The sequence below is a fragment of the Prionailurus viverrinus genome, chromosome B3 (assembly GCF_022837055.1).
Source record: "Prionailurus viverrinus isolate Anna chromosome B3, UM_Priviv_1.0, whole genome shotgun sequence".
Lineage (NCBI taxonomy): Eukaryota > Metazoa > Chordata > Mammalia > Carnivora > Felidae > Prionailurus > Prionailurus viverrinus.
Window position 1 is genome coordinate 110,671,288 of NC_062566.1, and position 23,856 is coordinate 110,695,143.

General features: G+C 38.8%; 1 protein-coding gene across 4 annotated transcripts in view; it reads left to right on the plus strand.

Moving 5' to 3' along the window:
* EXD2 (exonuclease 3'-5' domain containing 2) overlaps nucleotides 1-23,856 on the plus strand; it is an 89,633-nt gene that overhangs the window by 48,163 nt on the left and 17,614 nt on the right. For all 4 annotated transcript variants that reach the window (XM_047861181.1, XM_047861182.1, XM_047861179.1 and 1 more), the window contains 3 exons: nucleotides 1,436-1,815; nucleotides 16,420-16,676; nucleotides 21,384-21,510. In XM_047861181.1, the coding sequence (XP_047717137.1) occupies nucleotides 1,483-1,815; nucleotides 16,420-16,676; nucleotides 21,384-21,510 (717 nt within the window). In that variant the 5' untranslated portion in view covers nucleotides 1,436-1,482. The remainder of the gene's footprint in view (nucleotides 1-1,435; nucleotides 1,816-16,419; nucleotides 16,677-21,383; nucleotides 21,511-23,856) is intronic.

Below are 23,856 nucleotides of genomic sequence, written 5' to 3' on the forward strand. Positions count from 1 at the left end.
AAGTGGGAAAGGGAAGAGGTTTTTTTTTTAAACGTCTTTTCAGATTATTTTAACTAGAAATTTGTGCAAATTCTTGAATCTCATTAAGCCTTCAGTAAAAGTACTGGAGAAAGTACATGAGTACTTAGCACTTAGTACTTCTGCAATAAAGTAAGTATTTTAAAAATAACACAGCTATTTTCTTGTTTTCATTAGCAGTGTAATAATTGTGTGATTTCATTTTTCATCCCCCCCGGTTAATCCATGCCTACATGATTATAGCCCAGGGTTGTTGTAACTATTAAATTATTTAAAAAATAATTGTTATTGGAGTGCCTGGGTGGTTCAGTCAGTTAGGCATCCAACTCTTGATCTTGGCATGATCTTGTGGTTCGTGTGTTCGAGCCCCATGTTGGGTTCTGCGCTGACAGCACAGAACCTGCTTGGGATTCTCTCCCTGTTCCTCTCTCTCTGCTCCTCCCCTGCCAAAACGAATAAATAAACTTAAAAAAATTATTATTGAAGCTTTGAAAGATGATAAAAATAGTACACCTTCAGTGGGAAACTCTCGGCCATAGAAAAGTGTAGGCAGCATCTAGCAGGTCACCATGTCTTTGGGCAATACAGATTGTAGGCCAGAATCCACAGGTGGGTGGCACGGAGCCCAGAGTGTTTTTGTTTGGCTGGCACAGTGAATTTATTGCTGACACTTAAAAATAGTGACATTTCACATAAAATTTAGATACCTGACTTCCCTTGAATAATGGCGTTATATGACTACACTGGGCCTGCTTCCCAAATGGGATCAATTACTTTGTGCCGAACGGTGTCTGCCTCATGATCGCCCTGTGTGACTGAGGCTAACAGCCACCTACCATTTATTGTTACACATTTACTGTCGTTATGTAAGTAGTACAGAAACAGCGCTGTATGTCCATTTCTCTGTCAAAAATAGGAACACAAAAGGTAGATGGAGAAAACCGTGTGCTATAGGAGAAATGGAAGAGAGACTGTTATGTGGAGTTTCCCTGACTGAAATGATCTGCCATTCTTATTGTTTATTTAATTGTGTGAAACAATTGAACATCACACTGATAACTGGTTACCTAAGGGTAGGAGGATTATAATTAATTTTAATTTTTCAAATTCCATACACGTATATGTATGTTCAGACACCCTGTTAATGCCTGATTAAGGGAGCACTGGGCAGCTGGTAGAATGCAGGGGCGTTTTCTTGGCTGAGAATGAAGACCGAGAAAGTAGAAAAATGAAAAAGTTAAATATCACTTTTTCCATGTGGAAATTTGTAGCTTTTTCTTTCTTTTTTGTTTTTTTTTGTTTGTTTGTTTAGTTTGTGGACACATGGATTATAAGTGGAGCGCTTTTTAGGGGAAAACATGTTTCCATATAGGTTTAAATTCTGTATATAAATATATTGTTGCCATTTGTTTTGCAGATTGTGGGATTACTGATATGCTTTCCTAAGCCGCAAAAAAGTTGAAGATGTCTAAATACTTAACGGCTTTGACAGTGACCACCCTTGTCGGTGTGGCTGTGGGGGGGTTTGTCCTGTGGAAGGGCATCCGGTGCCGGAGGAGCAAAGCGAGCCTTGACCCCTGGCAACGGCGGAAGCAGCAGCAAGCCCTGGGCAGGAGGGAGCAGCCCCCTCCAGCAGACGACCAGCTGCACTGCGGTGCCCCCAGAGCCTCATGGGAGGAGAAGATTCTCGAAGCAAAGGTGGTGACTGTGTCTCACGAGGCAGAGTGGGACCACATCGAGCCATTGCTTAGGAGTGAGTTAGAAGATCTCCCAGTACTTGGAATTGACTGTGAGTGGGTAAGTTAAAAAGCAAAAATAAACCATGTATATCTTTTCTGCTTTTCTAACTAGGGACCTTGAATAGTCAAGTAGAGGATAAGACTAAAGGAGAATTAGCTTGTTCTCAACTAGCTCATAAATAGAATTTAGCAGACGGAGAAGCTGCTTCTCTCATCAGGAGAGGAGAGTGCTTAAAATCATGGGTTCTGGAGTGAGACAGATCTGTCCGAGTCCCATTTTGACCGCTTATTCTGTGAACTCAGACAAGCTACTTACCTTCTCAGAGGCTCATGAACTTGTTTGTCATAGGGCTGTAATGGTAGCTCCCTCCCAGGGCTTTTCAAAGGAGTCAAATAGATAAGCCCTATAAAGGGTTCAGCATGATTTTCACATATAGTAAGTACTCATTAAACATTAGCTACTATTAGTATTTTAAATAGTATTTTCATAAGGGTGCCATGGAGAAGTTAGTTAAGGAAGTCTATTTAAATGGGAATTATTACACAAAGTAGCATTTAAAGAGATAACATTAAAATCTGAAATACTGTTTGCTCTCAGCCAGGTACTTTGCTGTTTGTTTGCAGCATCTCATTTAATTTCCACAGTAAATCCCGTGTGGGAAGATTCTATTGTTACCTTCACTTTACAGATAGGAGATGGGAGGCATAAAAAGGTAATCGCCGTTTGAGCCCAGGGCTTTCCTAACCATCTGGTTCGTTTTTCTAATAGGTCTTCTTTGGGGAGAGTCGTTACATAGTTGTGATGAGGATCACAGGGTGCGTCTGTTCCTCTGTCATTCTGATTCACTGAGTGAACTTTAATCTCCTTGAAACAGAAGATATTACATAACTATAAATAAATCATAGTTATCATTCCTTGTTGATATATGTCTTATCCGATATATGTCTTTTGGATATGTAGAATATGGCCTACGGCCAGGAAGTGTAATCAGAAGAGGCCCTAAGCAGAATAGCTGCCACCAAATCGGGTCCCAGATTTGGTAAGAGGTCAACCAGATGCCAGGGATGACCACGAACGAGAACACTTGACAGCGTCCAGAAGGGTTTAGTAGTCACCCAAGACCTTACGCCCGCTCAAGGGATTTCATCGTATCAGCAACAATAGTTGTTTCTGCCAGTGAGCATGAGTCATCAGGACACCATTGGACACTTCTGGTCGATTCTGTATACGAAATTCTATCATTTTAGAAATAGTCCAACAATAATAGAAGAAAACATCACTAAACAGTGAGCTGTAGTAGATTAGGAACATTCACTTTTGCCAAGCGCCTTGATTTTCTAACTAAATGAAGTATAACTGCAGCCGCAGGGTAGTCTGAAGTGAGTGGTTAGTAACAGCAGTTGATTTAATACTGTTTAATTACTGTAGCAGAGATGTGGATAAGTTAAAGTGGCAAATAACCCAAAACCCACTTCATTTTGGCTTTGGATAAGCATTGAATTCATGCTGGATGCCACATCTTCAGGTGTGATTGCATTTCCCTATTTGCTGCCACAGAAAAGCTTTATGAAGAAAATTATTCTTCCTTGGTGTCGCCATTCTTCCATTTCCCTTTCTCTTTTTAAAAAAATTTTTGTTTTAAATGTTTATTTATTTTTGACAGAGAGGGAAACAGAGCATGCGTGGGGGAGGGGCAGAGAGAGAGGGAGACGCAGAATCTGAAGCAGGCTCCAGGCTCTGAGCCATCAGCACAGAGCCCGATGCGGGACTCAAACTCACCAACTGTGAGATCATGATGTGAGCCGAAGTCGGATGCTTAACCGACTGAGCCACTCAGGTGCCCCTCCCTTTCTCTTTTATTCACTTTTGTGTGCTTGTATAGTTGACATTTTTGTTCTTGTCTAATACAGTGAGTATTTGTTTGGATTTACCAAAATGTTTACCTTTTTCTTTGCTCATTTTTTCCTTAGGATCATTTTCTTTAAGGTCATTCTTAGAAGTTTATGTCTTCAAAGCTCATTAAACTAGTTGTCATTGTTCTTGTTTTGAAAGTGTCTTTAGTTTGCTCTTAAGCTTGAAAGAAAGGTATTTTACTGGATAAAAAATTCTAGCATGGCAATTTATCATCATTTTCAAGACAGTATTCCATTGTCTTCTAGCTTCTGTTGTTGCTGTTTAAAATGACTATCAGTCTAAGTGTTGATTCTTTGTAGGTAGTCTAACTTTCTGTAGCTCCTTTTAAGATCTACACTTTGAGTTTGTGGTCCTGAAGATTCAGTATGATGAGGCTAAGTGTTCTTTCTGTATTACCAACATGGGATTCTGAGAGATAGGTAGAAATGAGGATTGACATCTTCTATCAATTTTCATTTTATTAGTAGTATTTTTTAAAGAAGTCATTGCATTTTCTTTCTTTTTTTTAAAGCTTATTTGGGGCGCCTGGGTGGCTCGGTCGGTTAAGCGTCCGACTTCGGCTCAGGTCATGATCTCACGGTCCGTGAGTTTGAGCCCCACGTCAGGCTCTGTGCTGACAGCTCAGAGCCTGGAGCCTGTTTCGGATTCTGTGTCTCCCTCTCTCTCTGCTCCTCCCCTGTTCATGCTCTGTCTCTCTCTGTCTCAAAAATAAATAAACGTTAAAAAAAAAATTAAAGCTTATTTATTTATTTTTGAGAAAGAGAATATGTGTGTGAGTGGGGGAGGGGCAGAAGGAGAGGGAGAGAGGATCCCAAGCAGGCTCCATGCCATCAGTGTGTAGCCCGACACGAGGTTCAAACCCACGAACGGTGAGATTCACCTCTGAAATTGAGAGTTGGACACTCAACCGCCTGAGCCACCCAGGCGCCCCTCTTTTATCAATTTTTGAATTCTCTTTGCAGATTGTTTTTACCCTGTTTGTTCTTCTCTCCACCACCACCCTCTCTTTTCTTTCTCATCTTCTCCCTCCTCTTCCTGCTTTCTTGCTGTAATTTGATCAGCTCTATTCTCAACTTTTTATGTTATCCTACATATCTGGTAATCTCTTTTATATTTAACATATTGTAGTCTCTATGGATTCATTCTGCGCGGTTTCTTTAGGTCCCTTTTACAGTCCCCTTTTTCTTTATTTAGTTTTGTCTAATCTGTTTTACTTGCCCCTGAAGTCTTTTTTTTTTTTTTTAACCTTTTTATTGTGAAATAAAACACATCAAGAAAAGTGCCTGAACCGAAAATAGCTAAATAATTTATCTAAAGAGAACAGCTGTGTAACTAGAAACTAGGTCAGGAAATAGAAGATTGCTAGTACCCCAGAAGCTCCGCTTATAATCATTGTCCCCCAACAGTTATCATTATCCTGATTTTATAGTATTTACATTCTTGTTTTTCTTTATACTTTTACTACTTATGCATGCATCCCTAAGCACTGTAATTTAGATTTGCCTGCTTTTTAAATTTAATATATGTGAAACTGTAGAGTATGTATTCTTTTGTGTCTGACTTCTTTTGCTCAACATCGTGAGATTTATCTCTGGTGTGTGTGACTGTGACTCTTTGCCATATAGTAATCCCTTGTATAAATATATCATGATTCACTTCATCCATTCTAATATTGATGGGCATTTGAGTTTGTGGTTTGGAGATCTTACAAATAATGTTGCAGTAAATTTATGGACACAATATTATTGGGCATATGTATCTAGGAGTGGAGTCCTACATCATAGAATTGTGTGTATATTTAACTTACATGGATAATACCAAACTGTTTGCCAAGGAGGTTTTAACTAATATACCCTCCGGTCAGTATTGTATGAGTGTAGCCATTGTTCGCCTGTTTTCAGAAGTGGTTATACTGATTTAACCTCCCACCAAGGCTGTCTTTGTCTGTATCTCGTCAACAGTTGGTACTGTTAGATTTTTATTTTTAATTTTTGTTTATTTTTTGGTACTGCCAGATTTTTATTTTTATTTATTTGGGACTGTCAGATTATTTACTTTTTTACTAAGCCATTTTTTAATGCCTCTTTATTTTTAGAGAGAGGGCATGCATGCACAAGTCAGGGAGGAGCAGAGAGAGAGGGAGAGAGAGAATGGCAAGCAGGCTCTGGGCTATTAGCCCAGAGCCTGACATAGGGCTCCATCCCACGAACTGTAAGATCATGACCTGAGCCAAAATCAAGAGTCTGAGACTTACCTGACTGTGCCACGCAGGCACCCCCACGTCTCCTTTTTCCATTCATCAGTTGATGGGCACTTGGGCTGATTCCATAATTTGGTTATTGTAGATAATGCTGCTATAAACATTGGGGTGCATATATCCCTTTGAATTAGTATTTTTGTATTCTTTGGGTACTGAAGTTGCTGGATTATAGGGTAGTTCTATTTTTAACTTTTTTGAGGACCTCCATACTGTTTTCCAGAGTGGCTGCATTGGTTTGCATTCCCATCCACAGTGCAAGAGGGTTCCCCTTTCTCCACATCCCCTTTCTCCACAAGCCACCGTGCCTGTTGTCTCTTGTGTTGTTGATTTTAGCATTCTGATGGGTGTGAGATGGTATCTCATTGTAGTTTTGGTTTGCATTCCCCTAATGATGAGTGACATTGATCATCTTTTCATGTGTCCGTTGGCTATGTGTACAAAATGTCTATTCGTATCTTCTGCCCATTTTTAAATTGGATTATTTGTGTTTTGGGTGCTGAGTTTGTAAGTTCTTGATATATTTTGGAATCTAACCCTTTATCAGGTATGTCATTTGCAAATATCTTTTCCCATTCAGTAGGTTGCCGTTTAGTTTTGTTGATAATTTCCTTTGCTGTACTATAAAGTTTTAATTTATTTATTTTATTTTTTGGTTGAGCATCTTTTTACATTTTATTGATCATTTAGATATCTCTAAGTGGCAAGTCTCTTGCCCCTTTTTCTTTGATTTGTCTTTTTCTTACTGATCTATTATAGGAATTCTTTTTATATTCTGGGTATGAATCCTTTGTGAGTTAAATGTATACCTCGGATGTTTTCTCCCATTCTGTAAATTGCCTTTACATTATTATTTTTTTAAGATTGTATTTTTTTTTAAACATTTTATTTATTTTTGAGACAGGGAGAGACAGAGCATGAACAGGGGAAGGTCAGAGAGAGGGAGACACGGAATCTGAAACAGGCTCCAGGCTCTGAGCTGTCAGCACAGAGCCCGACGCGGAGCTCAAACTCACGGACTGTGAGATCATGACCTGAGCCGAAGTCGGCCGCTTAACTGACTGAGCCACCCAGGTGCCCCTTAAGATTGTATTTAAAAAAAATTTTTTTTTAATTTTTATTTTTTTAATTTATTTTTTTAATTTTTTTTTTCAACGTTTATTTATTTTTGGGACGGAGAGAGACAGAGCATGAACGGGGGAGGGGCAGAGAGAGAGGGAGACACAGAATCGGAAACAGGCTCCAGGCTCTGAGCCATCAGCCCAGAGCCCGATGCGGGGCTCGAACTCACGGACCGCGAGATCCTGACCTGGCTGAAGTCGGACGCTTAACTGACTGCGCCACCCAGGCGCCCCTTTAATTTTTATTTTTGAGAGAGAGTGTGAGCGGGGGAGGGGTAGAGAGAGAGGGGGACAGAGGATCTGAAGTGGACTCTGCGCTGACTGCAGGAAGCCTGTTGCGGGGCTCGAACTCACAAACCGTGAGATCGTGACCTGAGCTGAAGCCGGGAGCTCAACCAACTGAGCCACCTAGGCACCCCTTAAGAATGTATTTTTAAGTAATCTCCACACCCAGCATGGGGCTCGAACTCATCACCCCATGATCAAGAGTTGCATGCTCTACCAACCGAGCCAGCCAAGCACCCCGCCTTTACATTCTTTTTAATATTATCTTTTGATGATCAGAAGATCTGTATGGTACAGTTTAAGAAGTCTTATCCTATTCCTATGCATAAAGATATTTCCTCTATTATTTTCTTGGAGTTTTATGGCATTAATCTCGCACATTTAGATTTATGATTCACCTGAAATTCATTGTGTGTGGGGGTGGGGCTGTGAGGTAGGGTCAAGTTTTATTTTTCCCTCATATGGATATCCACTTGTCCTACCTAGTACCATAAATTGAAAAGATAAACCTTTCCTCACTGCTCAGCAATGTCTCTTTACCTCAGAACATATTATCTATATGAATAGATCTGTTTGTGGGCTCTCTAATAGTCTGTTTTCCTATTCTTGCACCAGTGATCACAAACTATCTTAGTTACTGTTGTTTTATCATGACTCCTGATACCTAGGACAGTGATACTTGCTATCTTGTTCTTTTTCCAAAATATCTTCATCATAGTCCTTTGCATTTCCTTATACATTTTAAAACCTGCTTTTCAGGTTCTACAAAAAAAAATTCTTGATATTTTGATTGAGATTGTATTGGCATCAGTAGATCAATCTGTGGGGAATTAACTTCTTAGAATATTGAGTTTTATAACCTAGGAATATTTATTTAGATCTCTAATTTCTCTTAAAAATTGGTAGTTTTCTGTGATTTTAAAAATTCTGTTATAAATGAAATCTTTAAAATTTTTTTGTGTTTCTGGTATCTGGAAATGCAGTTGATTTTTATATATTTCTCTCCTATTAAGGACCCTTACTAAACTCATTAATTCAAATTACTTGTAGATTCTTTTGGATTTTTGTGTACACTCTTATATCATTTGAGAAGTGACCATTTTCTTTCTTTCCTGTCCTTACACCTTTTGTTTCTTTTCTTACCTTACTGTACTGACTAGGATCACAGTGTAAGTGCCCAGTAGAAGTGGTGACAGTAGGCATCCCTGACTCATTCCCTATCCCAAAATGACAGCTTTCAGAGGTGCCTAGGTGGCTCAGTCAGTTAAGCATCCGACTTCGGCCCAGGTCATGATCTCATGGTTTGTGAGTTCGAGCCCTGCATCAGGCTCCCTGTTGTCTGCACAGAACCTGCTTCGAATCCTTTGTCCCCCTCTCTCTCTGGCGGTTCCCCACGCTTGCTCTTTCTCTTTCAAAAATAAGTAAACATTAAAAAAAAAATTAAAAGACTAAATAAATAAATTTTTTAAAATGACAGCTTTCAACATTTTCATGTTGAATACAATATGTGCCATGTTCGGCAATGCCGATGTTTGTTTGTAGATCCCTTTACCAGATTAAATACATTGAATTCTATTCTTGGTTTGTTAAGAGTTGTTTTTTTTTTTTCATTATGAACAGTTGTTGAATTTTATCAAGTACTTTTCTGTATTTCTTGAGATGACTATGTAGTTTTTCTCCTTTATTCTGTTTTTGTGGTGAAAGACATTGGTGTTTTAATTTCTGGAGTAAATCCAGGTTGGTCCTGATGTCTTTATTCTTTTTATACATTGCTGAATTCATTTTGCTAATGCATTTTAGAGGATTTTTTTAAAACTATGTTCATGAGAGTGATATTGGATTATAATTTTCTTTTCTAGAAATGACCCTGTCTGATTTTGAGTAAAAGTTATATTGGCCTCACACAACAAGTTAATGTTGTGTTCTCTGGAAGAGTTTCTATACGATTTCATTCTTTTTTGGGTGCCTGAGTGGCTCAGTCAGTTAAGCATCTGACTTCGGCTCAGGTCATGATCTCGTGGTTCACGAGTTCGAGCCCCGCATCGGGCTCTGTGCTGACAGCTCAGAGGCTGGAGCCTGCTTCCGATTCTGTGTATCCCTCTCTCTCTGACCCTCCCCCCATTCATGCTCTGTCTCTCTCTGTCCTAAAAATAAATAAACATTAAAAAAAAATTAAAATAAATAAATAAATAAATAAAAATTCTCTCTGCTTCTCCCCATCCCCTGCTTGCATGCATGCTCTCTCTCTTTCTCTCAAAAAAAAAAAAAAAAAAAAAAGATTGTCATTCTTTTTTCCTTAAATATTTGATTAGGATCTACTGGTGAAGCCATCTGCAGTTATTTTTTTTTTTAAGGGAAGTGTTTGAATTAGGGATAGTTAATAGTTTTGGGCCTCTTCAGATTTTCTATTTCTTCGTGTCTTTTTAAAAAAAAATTGTTTATTTATTAAGTAAGTAGTCTCCACATCCAACACGGGACTTGAACTCGCAACCCTGAGATCCAGAGTGGCATACTTTTCCAACTGAGCCAGCCATGTGCCCCATATTCATGTCTGTTTTGATAAATTATATTTTTCATCAGAATCTTCTTTCAAATTTTAAAATTATGAGCATAAACATGTTTATAATATCTTCAGGTTTTTTTCCCCAATCAGAAAGATATGTAGAGTTGGCTCCTTTTTCCTTCTTGACATCATTAATTTTGCTTCTTTCTTTTTTCTTGATTTCTCCTTCTATGAGTTTATCAATTTTATTAGTCTTTTCAAAGAATCAACTTCTCACTTTGTTGATCTTCTTTATTGTATGTTTGTGTTTTATTTCATTGATTTCTTCTCTTTCTCTCATTTTTTTTCTTCTACTTGCTTGGGTATAATTTGCTCCATTTATTCCTCAAACTACTTTAATCTGACTTCCTACTATACTACTCCACTGAAACTGATGAAGTTGATGGCTTTCTTGTTTTTGAATCCAGTGGACACTTATTTAATAATCCAGTGTTATTCTAGCTGTCAAAAGCACCTGCACAGTTCCTGCATAAGACATTCTTCTTGGCTTTCGTGTCTTCATACTTTTCTGTCTCCTCTCAGTATGATTCTTTCCTCTTTTCCTTCTTTTTTTTTAAATTTTATTTATTTTTATTTATTATTATTTTTAAAAATTTACATCCAAGTTAGTTAGCATATAGTGCAACAGTGATTTCAGGGGTAGATTCCTTGATTCCCCTTACCCATTTAGCGCATCCCCCCTCCCACAACCCCTCCAGTAAACCTCTGTTCTCCGTATTTAAGAGTCTCTTATATTTTGTCCCCCTCCCTGTTTTTATATTATTTTTGCTTCCCTTCTCTTATGTTCATCTGCTCTGTGTCTTAAAGTCCTCATATGAGTGAAGTCATATAATATTTGTCTTTCTCTGACTAATTTTGCTTAGCATAATACCCTCTAGTTCATCCACGTAGTTGCAAATGGCAAGATTTCATTCTTTTTGATTGCCGAGTAATACTCCCTTATATATATGTACCACATCTTCTTTATCCATTCATTCATCGATGGACATTTGGGCTCTTTCCATGCTTTGGCTATTGTTGATAGTGCTGCTATAAACATGGGGGTGTATGCGCTCCTTCGAAACAGCACACCTATATCCTTTGGATAAATACCTAGTAGTGCAGTTCCTGGGTCGTAGGGTAATTCTATTTTTAATTTTTTGAGGAACCTCCATACTGTTTTCCAGAGTGGCTGTACCAGCTTGCATTCCCACCAGCAGTGCAAAAGAGATTCTCTTTCTCTGCATCCTTGCCAACATCTGTTGTTCCCTGAGTTGTTAATGTTAGTCATTCTGACAGGTGTGAGGTGGTATCTCATTGTGGTTTTGATTTGTAGTTCCCTGATGATGAGTGATGTTGAGCATTTTTTCATATGTTGGCTGGCCATCTGGATGTCTTTGGAGAAGTGCCTATTCATGTCTTTTGCCCATTTCTTCACTGGATTATTTGTTTTTTGGGTGTTGAGTTTGGTAAGTTCTTTATAGATGTTGGATACTACCCCTTTATCTGATATGTCGTTTGCAGATATCTTCTCCCATTCCATCGGTTGCCTTTTAGTTTTGCTGATTGTTTCCCTCGCTGTGCAGAAGCTTTTTATTTTGATGAGATCCCAATAGTTCATTTTTGCTTTTGTTTCCCTTGCCTCCAGAGACATGTTGAGTAAGAAGTTGCTGCGGCTGAGGTCAAAGAGGTTTTTGCCTGCTTTCTCCTCGAGGATTTTGATGGCTTCCTGTCTTACGTTTAGGTCTTTGATCCATTTTGAGTTTATTTTTGTGTATGGTGTAAGAAAGTGGTGCAGGTTCATTTTTCTGCATGTTGCCGTCCAGTTCTCCCAGCACCACTTGGTGAAGAGACTGTCTTTATTCCATTGGATATTCTTTCCTGCTTTGTCAAAGATGAGTTGGCCATATGCTTGTGGGTCCATTTCTGGGTTCTCTATTCTGTTTCATTGATCTGAGTGTCTGTTTTTGTGCCAAATGTATATTTATTTTTGAGAGAGAGAGTGCAAGCAGGGGAGGGGCAGAGAAAGAGGGAGACACAGAATCCGAAGCAGGCTCCATCCAGGCTCTGAGCTGTCAGCACAGAGCCCAATGTGGGGCTTGAACCCATGAACCATGAGATCATGACCTGAGCTCAAGTCAGACGCTTAACCCACCGAACCAGCCAGGCGCCCCTAAAGAGATTTTTTTAAATAGACTTTTTAATAGTGTGAATTTTACTAATTTTTAAAATTTGGTGCAAGTTTTAAATATGTGGAAACCAAAATAATGGTAATATTAAACATGTCTGGGGATCAACAGATGTGTCCATGGACCACAAATTTATGTCTTCTAATCAACATTCTTTTCTTAAGTGATCTCGTCTGCCTTATAGCTTTAAATACCATTGACATGCTGATGACTCTTAAAATTAGAACTCTAGCCTTTTATGTCCACCTGTCTACTTGGCGTCTTCCCTTCAAAGGCTAATAGTCATCCCAAACTTACCATGTTCCCAACAGAACTTTTGAGTTTTCTTCCCAAACCAGTATTATCCTTAGTCTTCTCTACCTTTAAGATGAAAGTCAGGGAGACATTCTCCCCACTAAGGGCTGACCAACAGAAATGGTAAGATTGAAAATCAGACACAAACAGGCAATTATGGTATGCTGAGTTTCTTCAGTGGTAACATATGTAGAAATTCATAGAAATGGTTGTGGAAATAACATAGCATTCTACCAGATAGAGGTATGGGTTTCCAGATCCCCCTGAATTATTCATGGTAATGTATAATTATATGTAAATCACATGTACAAAATGAGGTTTCTGCCATGTTTGAGAAGCCAAAAGATGCCTTTCTTTTGGGAAGGTGGGGATGGACATGTTAAATATCTTTCTGGCCCCTGGCTCCTGCCTGATGTTTTCTAGAGTCTCTAGCTACAGATGTCCTCGCTCGATGGATGCAAATAATTGGTGCACTAAAGATTGAATGAAGTGAAGGTCGTTTTCCAAAGAGCATTGTTCTACAGGCCCAGGCTTCAAGCCTGCTGGAGGTCTACATCCTTTTCCTTACTATTAACCCTTTTCTGGTAATACTTCCTAGTGCTGTCTCCAGAATAGATGTTGCATCCATGTACTTCTCTGCCTCTCCTCTGCTTCCTCCCTAGCCTAAGCTTCAAGGGTCTCTTCTGTAGACCTTTGTGGTACCCTCCTGAGTTGCCTCCCAGCTTGGACTCTTGTGCATCTACGGTCCCCGCACCCCGTATGGTAACCAAAGTGAACTTTTAAAAATGAAAATCAGATCATGTCAGTCCTCTGGTTAAAACCATTTCATTGCTTTCAGTAAAACGGAGATATCTTAATTACTTACATTTACTTAGGGACTTACATGCTCTGGCCTCTCTCAGCATCTCTGATTTGTCTCCTATTCTCTTCCCACCCTATTTTTTTTTTTTTTATCCTCCTATTGTTACTTTCTAGCCCCATTAAGCCTTTATTGTGTCACTTAAACAGGATAAGCTCATTCATATCTCAAAGCCATGGTCTAAATTTAACTGAAACATAAACTCCACAGACTAAGAATGCTTATTAATCTGTTCAAGTCCAGAAGATGGTCTCAGATCATCCTTTACTCTCTGCTGCCACCATGGGGTCATTTGAAGAATTGTGGGCTTTTCCAGAAAGTTGTACAGCTCTGGACTTTAAAGAATCCTGAAGCCCAAATAGATTATCCACTGGCCCTCAGGAAAGAGACTCTTTAAACCAGTGCTTTCTAAGTGAATCACTGGAATACAGGAAAAGTTTCCATACAAAAATTTTTTCCAAACTTTGATGCTTCATGGCATCATTCATTAAAAGTTTTTACTTTTGTGTATGTTTAATATTATCTGTGACATATTAGTATAGTACTACATGTTTATAATGTATAAATGCATATGTATATATATGTTATGTATGTCACAGACATTTTTATGAGTTGACTAATCTAAAGAACACTGGATTAAATAATGCTAATGAAATTTAAATGTGTCTTTTTTTGTTGTTTTATTAAATATAATGTTGGTAAGCCAAGGATTCCATTGTTTTCCATAAGTAGTCAGTGATGTCAAGGCAAAAAGATACTAGGAAGCAAAGGGGGGGAATATGAGAAATAAAGACTAGATTAGATGTCTTATTCTTTAAGCCAAATTGACTCTGCTAAAAGCATTATTCTTCCAATGACACATTCCACATAAATTGGGTACCTATTTGAATCATAAACATTTGAATTCCTAGTGGAAAAACTGTATGTGATCCATTGGATCTTAAGCACAATCCCAAAACAGTATTAAAAAGACTTATTTATTTATTTATTTATTTATTTATTTATGTAAAGTATTTTAGACAATGGAACACCACTCAAAAGATGTACAGAGATCCAGCCTTAGGAATTTGCAGTGAGTATTATGTCACATTAACAGTGCTAAATATTAGAAGAAGAGATGTATAGCTTTTTCTTGGAGAGTTGGTATATGGAGGAAGGGAATTCTTCACTGATAAAAAGCCACATCTGGATGAATTGTTATAGAACAGGAACCAGTAGTCAAGTTTCTTGTAGGGTCTTTTTTGACCTTGGCTAAGCCCTAAGAAATAGACACCTTAGAAATCAAACTGGCATGCTTTGTTTGAGGATATGGAAATAACCCTCATTGATAAAGCACTGCCTGAGGAAGGAGATCCTAAGATTTTGTGAGTTGGGCCATGATTTTACTTAGTGAAGTAGAAGCCAAAGACAAGGGCTCTCTGGATTTTGTTTTTAACAGAAGCTCTGTGATCTTAACTATTTCCTTTCTGTGGTTTTGGTAACCTCAACTCTGAAATATCCTACCTCTGATTACTTGTAACACTTTGAGTCACTCCTTTGGTATTTACCATGCAATTTGTGTGGATTGTACCCTACTAATAAGGCTCTAATCCCTAAGGTAGGTTCCATCTGTTACATAACTTCATATCCACGGTGGCACCTGGTACAATGCCTAGCCCTCTGATACATAGCAGTGAGAGAACTGCATTGCCCAGAGCAGCGTTTCCTGCTGTGAATATTTTGGGCGGATGATTGGTTGCCGTGAGAGGCTATCTGGTACCTTGTAGGATATTTGGTAGCATTCTGGCCTCTACCTGTTAGGTACTTGTGCACCAGCTCTCCAAGTTGTGGCAACCCAGAATTTCTCCAGACATCGTCAGATGTCCCTCAGATGTGGGAGGGGGGTGCAAATAAATCTTGGTTGAGAACTGCCCTTCCAGATTTGGGAATTTGGGTTCTAGTCCTAACTTTGTCATTATCCCTCCTCGTTCAGGCAAACTGCTTCACCTGTAGGTCCTAAATTTCCTGTCCCAAAAAATGAGAAGGATTGGAATTTATTGGATGTTTAACCTGGGTTCAGTGGATAGCTTTAGAGGACTTTTCATTAATGTGAATTTTGCATGTAAATTTTTCTAGGAATGACTTCTTAGCTGTCAGCTCTTTTCTCCAGCTTTGAAGTAACTATCTGTTACCTCAAAAAGATTAAAACTAGATCAGTTAATATAAAAAGTTATTTCCATCTCTTAAGATATAAGGATCCTAGCTCAGGCTCAGTATACATTTTTTTTTTCTTAGTGAACACCATTTGTGATCATAAAATGCTGAGAAAGCACCTTGGGCTACCAGGATTTATTATATTGGCAGGTACCGCTTACTTCTGGTACTGTATTTCCTACCTCTTTTCAAAAATTGGATGTTGAGGCAGTAACGATAAGGTAAATGAGTAGAGTTGCTAGCATGCGTGTTGGAGAGTCTGGGTAACGAAAAGGGTGTTTATCATTTGGCGCTCTACCTCTTAGATTTTTTCACTTAGACTTTTAAAACCCAGTATGGGGTGGGAGGGAGGAGAGGGTGGGTGATGGGTATTGAGGAGGGCACCTTTTGGGATGAGCACTGGGTGTTGTATGGAAACCAATTTGTCAATAAATTTCATAAAAAAATAAAAAAAAAAAAAAAAAAAAAATAAAACCCAGTATGTTTCACGTGACTCAGCCACCACTCCTCTGTGTCACCATTTATGGACTGCTCACATTTCAGGCTCACATTTGGGGCCCTCAGTAACCTTTGTTTAGGCTGCTGCTTCACAAAGTCCATTGTGCTTGCTGGCATCGGCTCATCCTTCGATTTGAACCAAAATTTGGCCAGCCACTTCCCTTGGGAAGTTAAGGAATTACTTCTTAGACTTTTTCTTTTTTTTTATTTTTTTATTTTTTTATAACGTTTATTTATTTTTGAGACAGAGAGAGACAGAGCATGAACGGGGGAGGGGCAGAGAGAGAGGGAGACACAGAATCGGAAGCAGGCTCCAGGCTCCGAGCCATCAGCCCAGAGCCCGACTCGGGGCTCGAACTCCCAGACCGTGAGATCGTGACCTGAGCTGAAGTCGGACGCTTAACCGACTGAGCCACCCAGGCGCCCTTCTTAGACTTTTTCTTGCCAGTTTCATGTTGTACTTGGTGCTGTGGTAGGGTATGAACTGTGGCCCTGTTTTCCTCTTGCAGGTGAATTCGGAAGGCAAAGCCAGTCCCCTGTCACTCCTTCAAATGGCCTCCTCGAGTGGCTTCTGTGTCTTAGTTCGCTTGCCAAAGTTGATCCGTGGCGGAAAAACACTACCAAAAACATTATTGGATATTTTGGCAGATGGCAGTATTTTAAAAGTTGGAGTAGGATCTTCAGAAGATGCCAGCAAGCTGCTGCAGGACTATGGCCTCATTGTTAAGGGGTGCCTGGACCTCCGGTACCTAGCCATGAGGCACAGGTATGGTTTGTATGAGTGCTTCGATTCCTGTAGCTGCGGGGCAAATACTTTAGCAAGATTTGTAGATTACTGAAAATGCTAATGAAGCATCTAACATTTTTTAGAAGCCTAGAGGCTTCCGAGATGCATGTAAATTTGTGAGGAAGAATTCCAACTTCTGAGAAGACTGCAGTTATCCACGGTTGGTTTTTTCAGATGAAACATTGATGAGGTGCCCACCATAAGCTACAGGTTGTAAACTGATGGCCCCACCAGCTAAATTAGGACCGCAGGTTTTGTTTTTGTTTTTTCCCCGTATGATATATTTGGGATTTTTTGTGTAAATCCAGAAGATTTAATGTAAAAGTCTGTATTTTGGACAGCTTTTGAAAAATCAGATGGTTTGACTATGGGAGGTCAAATGGTTCTACATGGTGACAATTGCTGGGGAGCAGTTGGCCTCTTTAGAGGCGCATGTTCTGTTCAATTTGCAGGAGTCCCACCTCTCCCTTTGTAACCCCAACTCATCCTAATAAGCATTTGAGTTTGCAAACCCTGCTTTAGGCCAAAAAATTTGGTAGACCTAATCCTTTACTGGGAGGAGGAGAGATTTCCCTTTTCCTTGGAATTCTGTTCTTACAGAAATTCTTTCCTAACTTTTTTCTCAGGGAGTCAGAATTACCTTCTCATGTATAATTACAGGTCCTCATTTCAGTAATGTGGAGTGAAGCAGCCTCTCTCCTTGCCTCAGGTGACACTGACATTAAAGTTTGGAGGATTTGATAAACTAAGAGAAGGACTGATTAAAATCTCTTTTTATCATAATTTTTCAGGGTAAAATGAAATTTTAGTTTAGTATTTTGGCTTATGTAAATAAGACTTGTGATTTTTTTCAAGAAATACGTTAAAGTATTTACTGTAAAAAATTGTAAATCTGTAGAAGTATTTGGAGTGTAACAGCAAAAGCCACCATTCACCGGGCCTTCCTCCCTGGGCACTGCCTCCCCAGAGGTGCCCACTGTTACTCTCTGCTGTGAGACACGGTGGGTATAGTAGCTAAGAGGTTTTTTTTTGTTGTTGTTTTTTAAATAAATTTTTAAAAATAAATTTTTATTAAAAAAAATTTTTTTAATGTTTATTTTTGAGAGAGAGAAAGAGCACACAAGCAGGGGAAGCGGGGAGGGAAAGAGGGAGGGAGGGAGTCAGGATCTGAAGCAGACTCCATGCTGACAATGCAGAGGCCGACTCAGATCTCAAACCCACGAACCAAGAGATCATGGCTTGAGTGGAAGTCTGACACTTAACCGAACCACCCAGGTGCCCCTAGTAGCGAAGAGTTGACCCTGGAGCGGGCTGTGTGCTAGTCGCTTAGCAGCTGTGTGGCCTCGGGCAAGTTACCGAGCCTTGCTGTTCCTCACTTCCCTCTTTTGCAGCAATGATTACGTATGTTCCCTCCTCCCAGGATTGGTGTGAGGATTACATGAGTTAAACTATGTGAAGAATCTAGAAATAGTGTTTCACACAGAGACAGTGCTGTGGAAATTTCAGCCATTACTGTCCATCGTCATCGCTGCCATCTTCAGTGCTATCATCCGATTGGCTTGTCCTTCCAGATCTTTTCTGTGTGATTACAGTCCTCTCTGAAACTTAGAAATTAGAGGGGCACCAAATTCTCTGTTTGACTCAGCGCAGAATGGCCACGTCAAGGTGCGAACTTGGCCCAAACTGAGTATTACCATGAACTCCTCTGGAAATAAGAATGAAGTATTTATCAGGCCTTTCAGTTTTTAATGAAATTTTATTAAAATTTAAAAATTATTATTTTATTATTAAACATGTTAGTAGTAAAATTAAAAGTTTTTGACATCATAGTTTAAGAAATTTCACATTATAGTGCAAGAATTCTACTTTGCATCATTAGTTTGCTCCTGATGTTTGCCATAAGTAGTTGTTATTTTCAGTTGACTTTGGGAGGAGCACTTTTTTTTTTTTTTTTTTTTTTTTGGTAATGCTGTCTTCTTTTCTTCTTACTCTTCTTTATATTTTGTATTCTATGTTAACAAAAGATAATTTATTATAAATATAAATTGCTGTATGTAAAGACTTGGGAATCTTTCGTAGTGAAATTTTGAATTGGCAAGGTAGCATCTTGTTTCTAATTCATCTTCAAGAAATGTGAAACCTTTCCAAACAGGACATTTAAAAAAGACTAATGACCTAAGTGGAATTAAGTAGCTTAAAAATTAAGTACTGTCCATCAGTGAGGGTAATGATCTCAAGAATTGTGGAATATCCGTGCTTGAAAAATTACACGGCTATCAAAACGAATGAAATAAGTACATTTGTACTTATTATCGTGGATGGAAGTCTCTGATACATTAATAGAGCAAGTTTCACAGCAAAAACCAAAACAAATACCAAAAAACTGTATCTCCTCCTCTGCCTGACCATCTGTTTATCTATTTGTGCACAGAAACAGTCTGGAGAGGCCACAGCACACTGTGAAGGGCCATTATTCCTGAGGAGAGGAAGTGTGGGGTGTAGGCTTTCACTTGTCACCCATTAGGCTTCTCTATTGTCTGAACTTTTAATAATAAGTATTCATTACTTTTATAATTTCTAGTAAAACAAAAGAGAGGTTCATGTCACCCCCAAATCCTTCATTTTCACTAATTGAATGAGGACATTATGTATTTTCCCTCGGTATGTCTGGACCTGTTTTTGCTTTTTAATCAGTGCTGCTTTTGGGGGGGGTAATGAAATCTGTCAATTACTGCTTGTTTTTGTAGGGAAAGGCTTTCTTTTCTTCATCATCATAATGATTTCATTTCCTCCAGTACCTGAGGGAGTCCTGCATGTCGTAATCGTAACTGTAACCGTAGCGTGAACCCCCACCGCCAAGCTTCCTGCTCTAAAACTTCTAGTCTCTCACTTGGTAGCCAGGATGTCAGCTCCGCTTGTGTAGACCAGTGTGTTCTTAACTTCACATTTATTTCTTGTTTAGAATCTCCAATCCTTGAACAAATTGATTTTTTCCACCATCCTGCAGCTATTTTAATCAGAAAGTGTTTGAAGGACTGAAAGGTTATTTGGTTTTTTTTTTGTACCTTCATCTGCTCAGTGAAAATAGCATTATCATTTTTTCAACTTTGAAAAGTAATTACGTGAACACTAGCCAATTCAAATACAGAAAAATAGAAAGAAGGTATATAATCACCATAAATCCCATACCCAGAGAAAATATCACTAACATATGATTGATATCTTTCTAGTACCCCTTTGTGCCCTCTCTCTTACCTAGAATCACACACACACATCTGTTATGTGGTATGTATATTAACATGAACCACAACATATTTTCTCCCACAGTCTCTTTTTACTTAATATGTCATTGACATCTCTTTTTTTTAAATGTTTATTCATTTTTGAGAGACAGAAAGAGAGACAGAGCATGACTGGGGGAAGGGCAGGGAGCGAGGGAGACACAGAAACCAAAGTAGGCTCCAGGCTCTGAGCTGTCAGCATAGAGCCCAATGTGGGGCTCGAACTCAGGATGTGTGAGATCATGACCTGAGCCGAAGTCGGATGCTTAACCTCCTGAGACACCCAGGGGCCCCATTCTTTTTTTTGTTTTTTTTTTTTAACGATTTAGTTTATTTATTTTTGAGAGAGAGAGGGAGCATGAGCAGAGGAGAGACAGAAAGAGAGGGAACAGAGGATCCAAAGCAAGCTCCATGCTGACAGCAGTGAGCCTGATGAGGGCTCAACCGAATAAGCCACCCAGGTGCCCCTGTCATGGAAATATTTTCACATCAAAATAGATACACATCCTTTTTTTTTTTTAAGTCTATTTATTTTGAGAGAGAGAAAATGAGCAGGGGAGGGGCAGAGAGAGAGAGAATCCCAAGCAGGCTCTGCAGTGCCAGCGCAGGCCCAATGTGGGGCTCAGACTCCTGAACAGTGAGATCATGACCTGAGCTAAAATCAAGAGTTGGACATTTAATCGACTGAGCCACCCAAGTGCCTCCCACAACAGTCTTTTTTTTAAATAGCTATATGGAGGGGCGCCTGGGTGGCGCAGTCGGTTAAGCGTCCGACTTCAGCCAGGTCACGATCTCGCGGTCCGGGAGTTCGAGCCCCGCGTCGGGCTCTGGGCTGATGGCTCAGAGCCTGGAGCCTGTTTCCGATTCTGTGTCTCCCTGTCTCTCTGCCCCTCCCCCGTTCATGCTCTGTCTCTCTCTGTCCCAAAAATAAATAAACATTGAAAAAAAAATTTAAAAAAAAAAAAAATAAAAAAATAAATAGCTATATGGAATTTAATTCCATAGATATTTAACTAATCTTTTGTTGATGGGCATTTAGGTTTTTTCCAATTATTTGCTACTATAAATAGTGCTGCAGTGAAGATCATTTTATGTACATTTATTCTCAGGATAAATTCCTAGAACTGGAATTCTGGAATCAGAGGGTTTTTATGGTCAAAACTCTGACAGTTATTTATTGCTAAACATTTTCCATAAAGATTGTAAAAATGGACAGTTCATGAATTTTAGATCAGACTACTCCATCAATAGTAGTTATATTTATTTATTTTTAATCTTTGCAATATGATAAACAAGTTGTATATAATTTTTATTTTGTTTGATGTCTAGTGAGATTGAGTATCTACCATCTGTTTTTGGCCATTTATATGTCTTTTTTGACTTGCCTGTTCTTATTTCCTTGTAGAAACAATTTGCTCTGTAATGGGCTTAGCTTGAAATCACTTGCCGAGACAGTTTTGAACTTTCCACTTGACAAGTCCCTCCTGCTTCGCTGCAGCAACTGGGATGCCGAGAATCTTACTGAGGACCAGGTACTTCTTTTGTTTGTTTGTTTGTTTGTTTGTTTGTTTTAAGTTTTTTAGTTTATTTATTTTGAGAGAGAGAGCACAAGTGAGTGAGCAGGGGAGGGACAGAGAGAGGGAGAGAGAATCCCAAGCAGGCTCCGTGCTGTCAGCACAGAGCCTGACGTGGGGCTTGATCTCATGAATGGTGAGAACATGACCTGAGCCAAGATCAAGAGCTGGACGCTTAAGTGACTGAGCCACCCAGGTCCCCGACAACCAGGTACTTCTTATCAGAGTAGTTGAAGAATGGAAGAGCCATTGCTTATGACGTATAGTTGTTTTTAAAATTGTAATCTTCAAATATAAGTATTGGGTGGAAATACTTTAAAATAGACTCATTGAAGGTAACTGTTCTATAGTATATAAATAGTACTTAAGTAGCAGAATAAGACTGCCTATTCTGTTTTATTTTTTTGAGCATTTACTATATATGGCAGGCCTTTTAGAAAATGTAATTTTTAAAATGATGAATACAAATATAATTAGAAAAACAAAGTGTTATAAGACTTATTATATAAGAATTAGTAGTTCCCCGTCTTCCTTCCCTCAGTGGCAACCGATTTCATTTATTTCTGGTAATTACTATTATATTTTTAAATTATATACATATATTATTCTTTCTTATTTTTATATTGTCTTTGACTTCTTACGGAAGACATGATTTAGTACTCATGTGTTTCCTCTGTCCCCAGACAAATACTGAGCCCCTTTTCCATCGTCCCAATATAGGTAAATCATCATTTTTATCAGATTCCTATCTACTTATATTGGTATTATTTATAGCTGAGCCACATAGTAAGCTGCAATTAAGTTTTTCCTTACACAACTTTTTGCTTTCCTAGGACTAATAATTGTACTTCTGTTTGCTTTGTTTTCTATATACCTGTTAACTCTTTCAGCCCCAGACTTTTAACGGAACCATCCATCTTTTCTCCAGTGGTTCAGACACAGGAGGTGACTTACTCCTCTCGCTTTCCCTTGGAGCCATCCCTTCTAGAGCCCTTTGTCACCCTGCTCCTTTCAGGAGCCCTGCTGCCTAGCTCTGACCCTGGAATCTGCATTTACCATCATCCTGGGGATTCCCTTCAGCTTTCTTCTGTAGTAGATCTTCTGTCTTCCGAACTCCATGTCTTTTCCCTTTCTTATCTGGGGTACTTTAAGAAAGGGAGCATGGGAAGTTAATTTATGACACCTTGTGTGTCTGAAAAGATATTGGCGTCCCTCTATTAACTGATAGTTTGGCAGAGTACAGCATTTAGGGTGAAAATCATTTTCCTTCAGAAATTTGAAGGTACTCTTCCCTGTCTTATAGCTTCCAGAATTGATACTGAGTACATCACTTGTTTTTCTTTCTGGAAAATCTTTACTTTATTCTTAGTTATTAAAATTCATGATGATACTAATTAGTGTGGGCTATTTCTCATTATAGCATTAGAATTCAGTGGATCCTTTCAATCTGGAAGTTCGTGTCTTTTAGTTCAGGGAATTATTTTCTTTTCTTTTCTTTTCTTTTCTTTTCTTTTTTTTTTTTTTTTTAATTTTAACGTTTATTTATTATTGAGAGACAGAGAGAGAGAGAGACAGAGCGTGAGCAGGGGAGGGGCAGAGAGAGAGGGAGACAGAATCCAAAGCAGGCTCCAGGCTCCGAGCCGTCAGCACAGAGCCTGACGCGGGGCTCGAACTCACAAACCGCGAGATTGTGACCTGAGCCGAAGTCGGACCCTCAACCGACTGAGCCACCCAGGAGCCCCAGGGAATTATTTTCATAATATTTCTTCGAAAACATCCCTCCCTTCTGTTTCTAGAATTCATATTATTTGGATATTGGATCCTTGAATTGATCGGCCTACTTCCTAAGAAAAATATTTTCTCTCTGATTTTTCTATCTGTATTTTTTGTTTTATCTTCTAGGAAATTTCCTCAAATTTGTCTTCTAACATTTCTATTGAATTTTTAATAATTCCTATCATAATGTTAAGTGACAAGAGATTCTTGGTCTCCTCTGAATATTCATTTTTAAAATAACTTTGTTTTTGTTTAATGGATGTAATATCTTCTATTATCTTAGAGTATTAAAGATTTCTAAGGTTTTCTTCTGCTTCCTGTATTGCTTTGTTTTCCTCTGAGTTTCTTATTTGAAATGTTTGATTTGGTCTTTGAATTTCACATTAAAGATTTTTCTTAAATGTTTAGATCCTTGGCTGTCCATTCATAGTTAAGGACACATTAAAAAGCTGATTGGTGGCACAAAAACAGACACATAGACCAATGGAATAGAATAGAAACCCCAGAACTAGACCCACAAACGTATGG